This window comes from Corvus cornix, chromosome 11 (genome assembly GCF_000738735.6).
Source record: "Corvus cornix cornix isolate S_Up_H32 chromosome 11, ASM73873v5, whole genome shotgun sequence".
Lineage (NCBI taxonomy): Eukaryota > Metazoa > Chordata > Aves > Passeriformes > Corvidae > Corvus > Corvus cornix.
The window spans coordinates 13,863,119-13,877,115 of NC_046341.1; the positions used below are offsets into that span (position 1 = coordinate 13,863,119).

At 36.7% G+C, this 13,997-nt stretch overlaps 1 protein-coding gene across 1 annotated transcript in view; it reads left to right on the plus strand.

Moving 5' to 3' along the window:
- The window catches only part of NETO2 (neuropilin and tolloid like 2), a 30,430-nt gene extending 17,225 nt beyond the window's left edge, over nt 1-13,205 (plus strand). The window contains exons 5-9 of the mRNA XM_039558399.1: nt 851-895; nt 985-1,112; nt 4,386-4,614; nt 8,437-8,550; nt 11,496-13,205. Of these exons, the coding sequence (XP_039414333.1) occupies nt 851-895; nt 985-1,112; nt 4,386-4,614; nt 8,437-8,550; nt 11,496-12,076 (1,097 nt within the window). The 3' untranslated portion in view covers nt 12,077-13,205. The remainder of the gene's footprint in view (nt 1-850; nt 896-984; nt 1,113-4,385; nt 4,615-8,436; nt 8,551-11,495) is intronic.
- Nucleotides 13,206-13,997: the final 792 nt, after the last annotated feature.

The following is a 13,997-nucleotide window of genomic DNA, read 5'->3' on the forward strand; positions in this document are numbered from 1 at the left end:
GTTGAAAACCTTGCAGAATTTTGCATATAGTGATCATAGATTTCACCATAGGTAAATAAAAAGAGGAGGGCAAAGAAGGCATTTCCAAACTGTGCTGAGTCTTAAGCTCAGAACTGAGGCATTGTAGGGGCAGTGATAAACTTCCTATAAAGAAAAAAACCATTCATAGGATCACAGAAGGATCCAAACTCTGGACCTTCATTTGGAAAAGAAATTTGTACCAAACAGGTGTGCACTTTTGCATGAACTAGTGCTTTCTTTGCATAGAACAACATTTCGTAAACCGTGTCTTGAACTGTTTTACGTGGTCTAATACAAGAGACACAGATACCCCAGGAAAAAGTACCTTTAGGATTGAACTGATCTTCTTCACATACTTTTTGAAGAACAGTTAGCAATTTCAAAGTGTTGATATATTCTGCTGAGCTCAGTTCAAATTGTTCAGAACTACACAGACAGCAGTCTGATAAAATAAATCTAAATAAGTTTTTTGCACAGAGAAAGATCCCCCATACTCTTGTGGAGCTCCAGTGATTTCGGTGAAAACTGACATAGTTAAATTCAGAATATAATGTAGGAACAAAATACCGAGTAGTAATTTTTGGTGTTATGCTAGAAATCTCAGCTGTCAGGATAGAATTACCTTTTTCAGATAAGGTCAATCTTTGTGGAATAATGTTCTCATCTAAAAAAACTTTGTCTCTATATGCACCAATTGGCTCAGTAAACTTTCTGGCAGTTTTTATTGTGACATAATAAAAAATGGGCATAATCTGCAGATAATACTAAAGCTTGAAGTGATTCTCAAGCACTGATAGCCCTTGTGATTCATGACTTCTTTCTATTACAGATCCTGACTTCACTTACCTAGGAGGTATTTTAAATCCCATCCCAGGTACAGTGTCACAGTAACAATTTCTTTATACATTAAATTTTAAATTAATGTCATATTGCATTTGACAGCAAGGTATATCTTCTCCCTAGACTGCCAATTTGAGCTCTCAGGAGCTGATGGAATAGTACGTTCCAGTCAAGTAGAACAAGAAGGAAAAACAAAACCAGGACAAGCAGTTGACTGTATATGGACAATTAAAGCTACTCCAAATGCTAAGGTGGGTTTTGTTCATATAACTCAATATATAATGGGTTTCCATGACATTAGCAACAGGCAATGGTCACTAACTGTGATTTGCATAATGTTGTACTTCCACTGAAATGAGTCATGTAGCAGTGGCTTAGGAAATCCAGAGAGAGAATTGTTTCTGAAAATAAACTTATACAAGTCCACAGTGCTGGCTTCCTATTATTTGAAGTTTCAAACACCAAATAACTGTGAGAGCTATTTAAGCAACAATTTTCAGGGGCATTTGACTTGGACTCTGGTTTTATTGGAAGACTGCAGGCAGAAATTCTGGCTGACATCTTCAGTAATTTCCAGTAAATCTCACTGCCAAAGCTTAACATTTTGCCTTCAGTGGTTCTATTGGTGAATTTGTTTCTGTTCAAAGTCAGCAGAACATGGGCCTGCTTCTCCCATCTAATTCACAACCAGCACCTTAAAACCCACTTTCATCAGCAGTCTGAGCTAAATGGAAAGGCTTTGTTAGGCAGAAAGAAGGATAAAATCCTATTCACAACCCCAAAATACAATAACTACAACCTGAATCATATTAGTTTCAGAATCATATTTGTCAAATATTAATTGCACAGAAGAGCACATGCTTTTCTCCATATAGCATACATATCTTTAATTTTGCTTCTTCTTGCACATGCATAAAAATTAAAAAATATTTTTAAGTAGCTGCCAAGATGACAAACCTTCCCTCTGCCTTCTAACACACTCCTAATAGTTAACTGACCAACCCAGTTAACCACCTTGCAAGTGCATTCTGAAACAGCATCCAAGAAGATGATAATAAGAGGACAAGACAAGAAAGAAATTAAAAGTCCATTAATATATTTGAGCCTTTGAGGAAGTGAGTCAACTCCCAAGAGCCCTATACTAGTCTAAGTAATAGAAGCAGTTCTTCCAGAAACAATAACAAACCCATTTTCTCTCTACATTGCCACTTCAATGCACCAGGTCTTGTGCTTAAGTATTTTAATAAATTACTGAATGTTGCCAGAATGCAGAGTTATAGTTGGGTGAGTCCTGAAAATAGATCATCATCCTATATTATCGATTTAAAACATTACATAAAAATAATTCTTAGTATTCTGACAGTGGTTTCACAAGCTCCAATTCAGGCAGAATTATGATAAAATCCATTAGATCTCATAATGTGCAGTCTCTTGAGAAAAAAAAAGCACAGACATTTTTAATTTCCTCAATTTAGTAATAAAAATAAACTTCTAAAACTGACACAAGTGCAGCAATGAAAGTACTTTTAAAATGTGTATAGCAGATACTTAATAAATTACCTCCATATTTCATAAAATTACCAGAATAATCAGTGTAATGTGAGAGTAAGGACCTTTTATACTTGCCTAACACATTAATCCAAAGAATCTTGTGGAGAGGTGAGCACTTTTAATGGGATTATTCCTTTGTTATCATACAAATAATAGCTCTACTAAAAGTGTGCTAAATTATTTTTAGTTTCCATTGTAATTTTGTAGCACATAGATAAAGTCAATCATTAAAAGAAAATACCATCTCTCAGGGCAAATACTAGCAATTGCAGCTCACATCCATGTTTTTGAGATAAGTCATCAGTGGAAGACAGGTTCTCAATGTAGCTGAGAATTTCCAGCAGTAAATCTAACAAAAACAGCAGGGCAGGGGGGAAAAAAAGAAAATAGAAAAAAAGAAAAAATACGCTGAAAATCACAGAACAGTGAGGTGAAGCATGAGCTAATACAGCACAGGCTGCATCTTCAGACAGAAGGTGCAAGGGAAGGCAGTGCTGGCCAACCTGCCTCAGGAAGCAGTGGGAAGGAAAAGCCAAGGGGTACAAGTGTCACCTGTCTTTCCCTGTGCTCTTTTACCATGTCTTCAATAAAGCCTGATAGGTGTAGGAAGGGGGTGGGGGCATATCTTTTTTTGTCTCTCACAGGTGGTTGGTTTTGTTTTAGCAAATTCTTTCTAACTCAGTTATAAAAGGCTTTGGCACTCAGTGAGACTAAAATCGAGCTATGGCAAAGGAGCAGCAAACTGGGTAATAAAGCACAAGTATGGGATTCATCTGCCCTGACCTCCTGCTTCCCACCTGAGCAGGAGTCCCAGAGTTCTTAGGCAGACACATAAAAGCCCTGATGTGCAGAAGCTCTGCAGCAGCCCTGGTATGGGCCAGAGAGGTGGTTGGGAGCAGTGCTCAAACAGCTTCAGGCTGGAGCGGGCTGAGGTGAGGAACACACGGGAGATCGCGTGGATAGGGGAGGAGCATCTCAGCCTCCACCTGGACACATTTCTTCTCTGTCAACACAATGGCTATCTAAGAATTTTTTAAGTCTAAAATGGCCTTTGTACCATGCTTAGGTGACTTGGCTTCACATCTCAAAACTTTCAGAAGAATTTTGAGAATTCCAATACAGCCGTTGAAGAGATTAAAAAACCTTTTGATGTGTTCATGTAATTTTAACTGAATTACAGTCTTGCATGAGTTTCCTGCCCCAGCAAAATAAATTATTTACTTACTCTTTAAATACCATCTCAATCTTCTAATTTCCTTGCTGCACGTGTTCTAACACATATGCTGCCTTCTCTTGGATTAAATTTCTGCTTTTAGAAGTATTAAGATTAGCTTAAATTCATTAATTCTTCCTACACAGACAGCTTACTTTTCTCTCATTTCCATTTTTATTCAAATTACTCCTGACTTCATGGTTTGTGTCTTCTATAACACAGCTATGGTTCAGTAATTAGCTTTCATTATGAAGCAATAAATTTTAATTTCTTTCTTTTACTTCTGAGCTTTTCTGGCTAGACTCCTTCCCTTATATTTTAACATTGTTTTTATGAATTAAAAAGAAAAGAAAGAGAACAGGCAAAGTACTTTTAAAATTATTTCAGTACATTTATACATTCCTTGTGTGTCTCTTTCAGAGAAATAAACTTCAAATTTAGCAGAACTTCTTGGGGGTTTCTTCACCAAGTATGTTGCTTTGTACTGTTTTTCCAAAGGGAGCAGAAATAAATCAAAGTAAATTTTTAAATAAAGAACGTTTTGCAGAGCAGGGAGAAGTGAAACAGACACCCAAGACAAATTTCAGGTAATACTCCACATGGACATCTAATAAGACAATGGAAGTTTAAAAGAGTTGTGAATTGGGAATTACATATATATGTATGTGTAAGGGAACAAAACATTCAGGATTTGCTAAGAAAGAAAATCCTCCTCTCTGTATTTCTTCTCCTAAAGATATTGATTCCTCTTTCCTAACAGATCTATATGCGATTTCTGGACTATCAAATGGAGCACTCTAATGAATGCAAAAGGAACTTCGTTGCTGTGTATGATGGGAGCAGTTCCATTGAAAACCTGAAGGCCAAGTTCTGCAGCACAGTGGCCAACGATGTCACACTGCAGACAGGGACAGGGGTGGTGCGGATGTGGGCAGATGAAGGCAGCAGACTGAGCAGGTTCAGAATGCTCTTCACCTCCTTTGTGGATCGTAAGTAGATCTGAAAGTGCCAATTCTCCTGGTATCAGGGTATTTCAAGTATTTTAGGAAAAGCATCAGCTGAATGCTAGGCAGCAGGAATACATGAAAAAGGTTGTATCTGTTTCCTTCATATAGTAGCAGGTAAATTAGATAATTGCTTCATTACCGTTCTAACATGGTTCCTGCAGAAAAGCTTTCCTCCGTTCTTGAAAGATTTATTTTCCATTTGAATTCAGCAGTACTGCCCTAGTCTACCTTCTTCTCACAAAGAGATGTCCTTCTCTACAAATGAGCACAAATGTACTTCAAAAAGACAACAGTGGGACTGAAGTGTGCTCTCCCACTAGCTCCCAGTTCCCTGCCAGACACCACAACAGGCTCTTCTTAAGCCCACTCTGGCTGTTCAGAAGAGTAGAAGACAAGCCTGATCCTTTAAAGTCTCACTCTCCTTCCTATCCACAGCTCTATCTTCAGTTGTGGGTCTGGAACTACACCCCGTCCAGTCAAGCTGCTCCCTTACCCTCAGCTGCATTTGGCTCTAAAGGACGCCACAGGTGCTCCCTTAGCAAAGCCCTGTGGTGTTGCACAACCATGAATAAGCAGTTAAATTCAAGTTTTTCAAGATGGCTATAATTAAAGCAGAGTTGTAAATGCCATCTGGGTTTTTGCTTGGATTCTATAGCCTGGGTTAGACATAGTCTTTATTTTCATTGTAAATTAAGATGTTTCTTGAAAGCAGGTTTTTTGTGAGATTTTTTTTCTTCTAAGGGTGTTCTCCCTGAATGGAATTTTGTTGCCTCACATATTTAGAGAGGACAATACTGTCCACATTGCAGAACCTGGAAATAAATGGCACTAAAGCAGACTAAGTTCAGAACTGCAGAGCAGATCTGAGATACATGGGGAGAGCTCTTAAATGTTCCCATTTTAGGAAATCAGACCTATGCTTGTGCTAAAGGTTTTCAAAAAGTTTTGCTTGAAGAATAAATAGTACAGATTTGCTGACAAAAAAACCCTTTTCTAAGATAACGTATCTGTAGCCAGTCCTGAAAGAGATCCTGGTTGCTACCTTGCAAGAAAGTTCAGGTTACAGGCAATAGGTAGATTTTATGTTCTGTTCCATAAAACAGTAAATTTTAACATAGGAGAAAAGCTGCTTTTTGTAAAACAATCTTTCTAAAGTAACAGATATGTAGAAGAGAAATAGCTTCTAGCTTACTTTGAATACCGGGTAATAAGGAGCAATTGCATGTTTCAAGATAGTCTACTGCTTAACCTACAAGAGGCATTTAATAAGCTTTAGATATTGAGAATTTAAGTAAATGTCAGTTTTAAGTGCAACTTGCAAAAATTGATAACTGCTTTTCCAGTAGCTTTTATTTCAATACAATTATTAACATTGGTGATAATGCAAGTTATTCCAGCTTTCAGTTGCTATGAACTTTGCCAGGGAAATGATCTATTTATATTACAAATATTGGAGTGGGTTTTTTGTTGTTGACTTTGGGGTTTTTGGGGGGGTTATGGGGGGTTTTTTAATGCAAGAAGTTGAAACACTAAGTACTCCTAAAGGTAGCTAACTTTCCAAATTTATGAGTTTAAAACAACTCAAAAGTCATTGGCAGAAGAACATCTGCAAAGGTATGTGGTTATTGTTATTTACTTGAGATACTGCCTTTCTTGGATTGGGTCATTGAAAAGTATGTGGCTGAAAAGTGTTTCAAGTATTTTTATATAATCTAGTCATAAGCAACTTTTCTAACTGAAAAAAGTGAATCTGAGCTTATCTTATTTTCAGATTGTTAAGATATTTTTCTCTTCTACCTTGCTAATGATTTGTAATTATATGAAGCCAACCCTGAAAACGATCAATATTTCTGGAAAGATTTCCATAAATGAAATAGTGCATGACAGTCACCTAACACACACCTAGTGCTGCTTGCAGATTTGACTAAGTAATTCAGCTAACAGCAATGGGAAAAATCGATGTATTTGATTCCTGGCTTGATTCAATACATAAGAAATGCTGGATACAAAGAGCACTGTGAGCATTGCACCACTTTTGGGCTGCTGTTATGGGAAGAGTCCAACTATGTCCTTGAAGTCCTAGGCTGGAACTGATAAATTATTGTGACTTTTAGACTTCAAACTCCCCAAATAACAGACAAAAGGAGAATAAGTCCATTTCTCCCATCTTCATGAATTGTGAACAAAAGCCACGCCTACAAAAAGTTAAAGAGGCTACACAGACATAAAATAGAGACTATGCTGGCAGATGGAAAACAACAGCAGAATGCATCATCCAAACATACAGAACTGTAAAAAAATTCACCTGTTCAGGGAAATAAAAAAGGAAATGTCTTACATTATGCCATAACTGACAGTGGGCCTGATCTCAACCTTTCAAAGGACTGATCCTGTTTTAAAGCAGTGTTCTTCAGACTAGATCTACTTTCCAAACAATTAAATTCCCAACTCACTTGAGCAAGGAAGTGATGTGATAGCTACCATGACATTTTTAAGCACTGAAATTACATAGATAAACTGTTCCAGAATAACACTCTAAGTATATGCTGTATTCATACTTGCACTACAATTAAAGTAAGTTCTTGTATGGGACTTCTTGCCAGATTGCCAGGGTTAAGCGGTAACAGCAAATACAAAAGCTTAAAACCAATGAGTCTAGGTTACTGAACTTCAGTGGAGTAAGCAATGGGAAAACAATACATATTTAATTTAAGAATGCAAAATCAGAATGAAAGGTTTGAATGTTCTTTTTCTTAGGCATAACTCCTCTTTTTGTCATTGAGATTCTCAAGCCTAACAGAAGGACCGAGTGAGAAACGCAGTGTTCAGGAGCAGTCATTCCCTCTGCTCTACCCTTTGGGTTTCCTGTTATGTTTCAGAGAATCCAGACGGCTCAAGAACACATTCTTTCTGTGAAACCAAATAGTAGAATGTCTATCACACATCTTTGCTGTTGAATATATAACTGACTCCACTAATAACAGAGGTTTCCATCATTAAAATACCGCATTACTGAAACAAAGGGAAAACCAATTTCTTGTCCAATGCACTGAATTCATAAATAATACCTTATGTATATTATACAACATCCTGAAAAGAATTATTACTATTTTTTAATATCTTTTTTCTAATGTCAAGGAGCTGTAACAAATACTCACAAAAACATAGGGCAGCTTTCTAGTTAAATTCTTTCTTCAAATTTCTGACTATATATAGATAGATATATAAAAAGCTAAACTGTACTGTCTCAATCCCTGCATTAGCTCTAATAGGAGGATTTGGGAGCTTTTGATTCACAAGCAGGAATTACTTAGATGCCTCTAGTTATTGAAATCTCTTGCAATTACTGAAACAGTCCTCCACACACTGAAATCTGATTTGCCTTAAGATATTAATGGGCTCTAAAATGCAGATGTTCAGGGAGTGCTTCACAACATCTACACAGAAGGTGCTCTGCAGAATAAATATATAATTGATAGTGAGCATGCGATTTTTAAGTATTACGTTTTGAAAGACACATACTAAAGCCTTCTTCCGTTACCTGTGTTTTGTGACTGTCTCTATTTGCTACCTACCCCTTTGGAGCAAGAATTGGTTTTGTAGCATTGATAATATGCTGAAAGCAATCACATGAAGAGAGAGAAGAGCATCATAATAATTAGTGCTGTGCAAGAGAAGTGATTGTGTTTTAAACAGAGCGGAAGAATGCATGTTAAAAACCCCAAACACAGGAGCTTACTAGTTTTATTGTAAGGTGTCAATTACTGAAAATTCTGAATGTTTTCTCTCTCTTCTCTCTTGCAGCTCCCTGCTCAGGCAGCACTTACTTCTGCCATAGCAACATGTGCATCAATAATTCTTTAGTCTGCAATGGCATTCAGAACTGTGCATACCCTTGGGATGAGAATCACTGCAGAGGTGAATATAGTGCAAATCACAGCCTTTTATGAGCTAGGCTGGTCAGTTTGCCTTTCAAGAAATAAATGAAATGTCTTTTTCCTGGAAATATGCTGAAGATAGCTATTCTGCTAATCTCAGGAAGGTGTTCCAAATTTTTTATTTAAACTCAGGACACATGTAAGCATTCTGAATATTGATCTTACTGCTTTTAACTAAATTTCTTCTTCTTCAGCATATACTCTCTATTTTAAAGGGATATCAGCTTGATAAGAAATAGAATTTAGTATTTTTGAGGCTGCATCCTATCAATTTCTAAACTTTAACTGAAGCAGGGATTGTAGGGACAAGTAATACCTTTTAGAGATAAAAATAAAGAGCTGAAAAAACACAGAAAAATTTTCAAGCACAAAAAGCCTTTCTCAGGGCTGAAATAGAAGCAATGATCCTCAGAGACAATTACAAAACATTTGTTTAGAGTTGTAAATCATAGGCTATTTCAGGATAAATTCAACTGCTGTATATGATGTGGAAAAGGATGGAAGAAAGGAGGAATTGTTAGGAAGCATGAAATAAACACTTACTGAAAACAGACATGTGTAAATTGCTGCTTCTAGAACATGGATTGTGGAGTATTATTATCACAACTACAGTAAAGACTTGCTTCAATCATCAGGCTTTGTAGGAAAAATTCTTGTAATTTGAAGAAATTGTTATTCTGTTAAAGCACAAACATTCTCCCGTGCTTCAAGAACAGCTCAGTTGTCAGAGTTAGAACAAAACCAGTCTAAGGTTAACAGTTTTTCTTTCTAAAGAAAACAATAGAACAAAACCACTTGAGCTTGTTTGCTTAGGGTTTTTTGACAAACAGAATGGCATCAATAGCTCTGAACACAAAACTCCAGAACATTTAAATATGTATTCCATTTCAAAGGGAAACTGACCCTGCAGAAAGGGTCAAAACCTTCTCTACAGAAAGTCTTGAAAGAAGATGTCTTTTCAATGCACAAATCCTGCTTGAATTTTTTAAGTAAATAAACATTTTAAAAACCCTACTTTTTAATTGTGTTTTAGGTAAACAAAGGAATTCACACCACTAATAGATGTTCTAATGTAAGACATATTGTGGAAGTTTTCCAGTTAACAAAACTGATCCTTAATTCCCAAGTTTGCAATGTAAAACTAAGCTTCCTCTAAATAATCCTTGCCTTTCATAATATTCATCATTCCCTCTAAAGTTAAATTTCCAAATCTCTTTCCCATCTTTACCAGCTGCTTTCTAGACTCTCCCCTAGAATCCACACTTCACTCATGTACTGCAATATTATAAAGATTAATTCCATAAAAACCGTGCCTTCCCCAATATTTGTAAATTGCTGTATCTGGTGCTGAACAACCTGTCACGTTTTATGTTGAATGCAATCTAAATTCTGCTGTAATACTTGCACAGCAAAAATTAAGAGGCAGCTGAAGACTAGATCCACATTGCCAGCTAAGGGAGACTGAGGCAACCAAATAAGCAATACTTAGCCTTAAAAAGAGAGCTGCTCACAATTGTGCTCAGTTCCTGCAGGCACCCAGAGTTCTCATTTAGTCCGTATCAATAGCTACATAAATCTGAGCATATTGTGACCTACTTATGCCTAAGCCCTGTAAGACAAAAATTGATAGAGAAGTCAGTTGTGTGCAATTTATTTTAAGAGACTGGAGAAGACATCGCCTTTTGCAAAACAACTTTCTGATTAAAATTTCTGTCAAGAATTAAGAAACCTAGATGCAGACAAGAGAACTTCCATGGCACTGAAATTCATACCTCCCACCATGGATGGTACCACTGAGATCTAAGCTAGGCAGGACAAGGCACAATATCCTCCTTCAATACAAAGGTAGAAAGTAGCTCAAAGTAAATAGGCCAAGCTCTGAAGCAGAAATGTAATTTCTTATTAGCCAACTCCTTGGGAGTCTCTGCTTAGTGTAAGGGTTGTTTCAAATAACACGTGATGGTGTATTGCTCTCCCCATGCACTGTGTGGTACTTAGGTGCACAACACACATATTCAGATGCCAGGAGCCAGATATCTGAAAATATTGTGCAAGATTTAGGCTACTACATTTTCTTTTACATAGTCTTAAATGCTTTTCTTCCACTAACCAGTGTTGCTGTGTACAAATCTTACCCCTAGGGTAAGAACGTTTATGGAACTGAAATCCAACTGGAAAACTTTAGTCTTCAACTAAGAATTTTAAATATGGAAAACCATCTTGTTCTGATGATGCCATCTTGTGTGTTTTCACATGAAGTACTAGCCAAAATTGCCATATGATTTGGGTTGGTTGGTGTGTCCCCCTGCCTTTTTTTTTTTTTTAAGCAACTTGATCTTTGGACTCTTAGAACTGGAATATAGCTTTGCTAAAGCTCCCTGTGATGAATTAGGTATAACAGACTTACACAAAAACACAGCCATTAAATTTCCAAGAGATGTGAAAACAAACAGTACAGTCTTTGTTATATCTGATAATATTTCACTTTTAAAGAAGAACTAGACAATTTTAAATCTAGCTTTTCTTCTACTGACATCACTGGGAATGTTACCAGCAGGAGCAAACCATGGTAAGAGAAACATCATATGTAGCTGGATTTAGCTTATTTAAGGTTAATTTAAGCCTATTTAACTCACAGATTTAAGAATGCAGACCATCAGTAAAGGTTCAGGATGGAAGGCACACCCCAGCTGCGTCAGCATGCACTGGTTCACAGAGTTGCACCTGCCACTGAATTATCATATGGTAGCCACTAATGACAGGGAATTAGACAAATCCCATTGACATACAGGTCTAGTCTCCAGTCCTATTAAGTAATTTTATCACTTGCATGGTAATCACAATACAGTTTTGCTTTGTTTAAATACATTATCAAAAGTGTAGAAATTAATAAATGTCTTGTCATAATCGGTTTTTTCTTTGCAGAAAAGAAAAAAGCTGGATTGTTTGAACAAATCACCAAAACCCATGGGACAATCATTGGCATCACAACAGGGATAGTTTTAGTTCTTCTCATAATTTCAATTCTAGTGCAAGTAAAGCAACCTCGCAAAAAGGTTATGGCTTGCAAGACTGCCTTCAATAAAACTGGTTTCCAGGAAGTATTTGATCCTCCACATTATGAACTCTTTTCACTAAGGGACAAAGAAATTTCTGCAGATTTGGCAGATTTATCAGAGGAACTTGAAAACTATCAGAAACTGCGCCGCCCTTCAACAGCTTCCAGATGCATTCACGACCACCACTGTGGCTCCCAGGCCTCCAATATCAAGCAGAGCAGGACCAACCTGAGCTCCATGGAACTGCCCTTCCGCAATGACTTTGCGCAGCCCCAGCCCATGAAAACATTTAACAGCACATTCAAGAAAAGCACTTACTCTTTCAAGCAAGCTCACGACTGCCCCGAGCAGGTCATAGAAGACAGGGTGATGGAGGAGATTCCATGTGAAATTTATGTTAGAGGAAGGGAAGATACAGCACAAGGTTCATTATCTATTGACTTTTAACTTCCTGCTGAAGGTGGTATCGGTGTATATACAAAATGCTCGTGTACAATGACAGTGTATATATTAAAAGTGTACCATATGCAGCGTGTGAGATGCACACACTTTTAGCTTATTCATTTCAAAAAACAAAACCAGTCTTCATAATTAGTTCTTACTGAAAAAATGGTGGATTTCCTCCCATCTTCCCAAGCTAGCTGTCTAGTGGAGGAGTAAGACAGAGACTTGTGCATGGAAATTATAAGATAGGATATTGGAAGAAAAAACCTTACAACTACTAATCACTGAACACTGAAAACAATGACTACTATTCTCTTCTTCATACCATTTTCTCTTCTTTAGATGTCTGCTTTTCAAGACAATTTTAATACCTCACTTGCCTAAATAAAAGTAGTTAAGTGCACCACGTGTATGTCAACATAGGTGTCTTATTGTATTTGTCAAATTGGAAGTAGAGTTAGTATTAAGTGCCGGTTAAGACTCATGAATTATGTTACAGCCATCTGTTTCACTTGCCTTGTTATCATTTCCACACTCTATGCTTTGTGAGAAATAAGTGAAAAGGGTTACTGCCTTTAAACAACATCAAGTTATATTAATTTTAGTACATTTGGAAATAGCTTTCCAGCTTTCAGTTAAAACACAAGTGAGTAGTCATTTTATTCTAGATGCAGACTTTTACAACAGTTTTCTTTCAAGAAGGTTTAGGATTTTAAAATATTCTGCCATATATTATAGCTCCATATGGCGCACTGATTTCACAGCTCTGTACTTAGGAAACAATTTTGTTCCTGAGTTTTCCAAGTATTTACATAAATAGATTGTACTGTACATTTGTCTCTTAAAATAGCGTTTTACTCCTTGTTGCAGCCAATCTTCCCTACTGAAATCAGTGATGATACTTTTAGCTCATGTCCTACTTGCCTGAAGAGAACTGCTCTGAGGTCTGTGTGATTACTGGGTATATGAAGGTACTGGAAACAAATCACAAAGCAACTCTGATTAACCCCTATGGAATCCTTCTTGTGCCCCTTGTTTCCACTTGGAAAACTGCACATTTCATATCTTTTTAAATGGTAGCTTGGACCTAATTTAAAAATTTTTACAATATAGAAAAAATTTTTAAAATATATTCTCATTGTGGTTTTTAAGCTTTTGATATACTTTGATACTGTACAGACTATTTCTTATATCCAAACCTAGCACCTGTACAGCAGGCTTCTTTCAGTGTCCTCTTAGCAGCTCTGAATAACCTGCAGTGGCTGCTGCACACACCACAATTTGCCAAGAATACTTACCATAACTTCTGCATTAGCCTACACTTTCTTCCCTGGGTACTTTGAGCTTATTTGGGTATTTTGTTTACAGGAAACCTTTGACTAAAGCTGACCCCCCCAGCTTGCACTGGGCATAGCCTTTATTTACAAATGTATGTCAAACCATAGTGTTTGTTGTGCTGACTGTAGTATAAAAAAAACCCAAAAACATCTTAACATATGACCCTTGCAACTGAAAAATAATTTCTTTGAAATAAAATATGAACAACAGGTGTAATCACAGATTTTCATTAGAATGATAAAGATTTTTTTTTTAATGCTTAAAATGTACAACATTTAAGGGGAAAAAAGAAAGGGGAACTGAGTTTCTTCAGCACTCCCCAACTTGAAAATTAACCTTGTCTCCTATCTAAAAAGAGCTTAATCAGCTCATATCTTAGCCCCATGAGGCTATATCCTGGTACCAGTTTTTGTGCTGGTCCCAGAATGTATTTCAATTTGAAAGAATGAAAATGGACTTTATTTTTAGATGCACAAAATGCAGAAAATAAATATTTTAAAAATATAGCTAATTTTTACTTGAAATTTTTTGAATATTTAATCAAAACATTTCGCAGATTTTACTTACTTCTCATTGATCTCAAGAT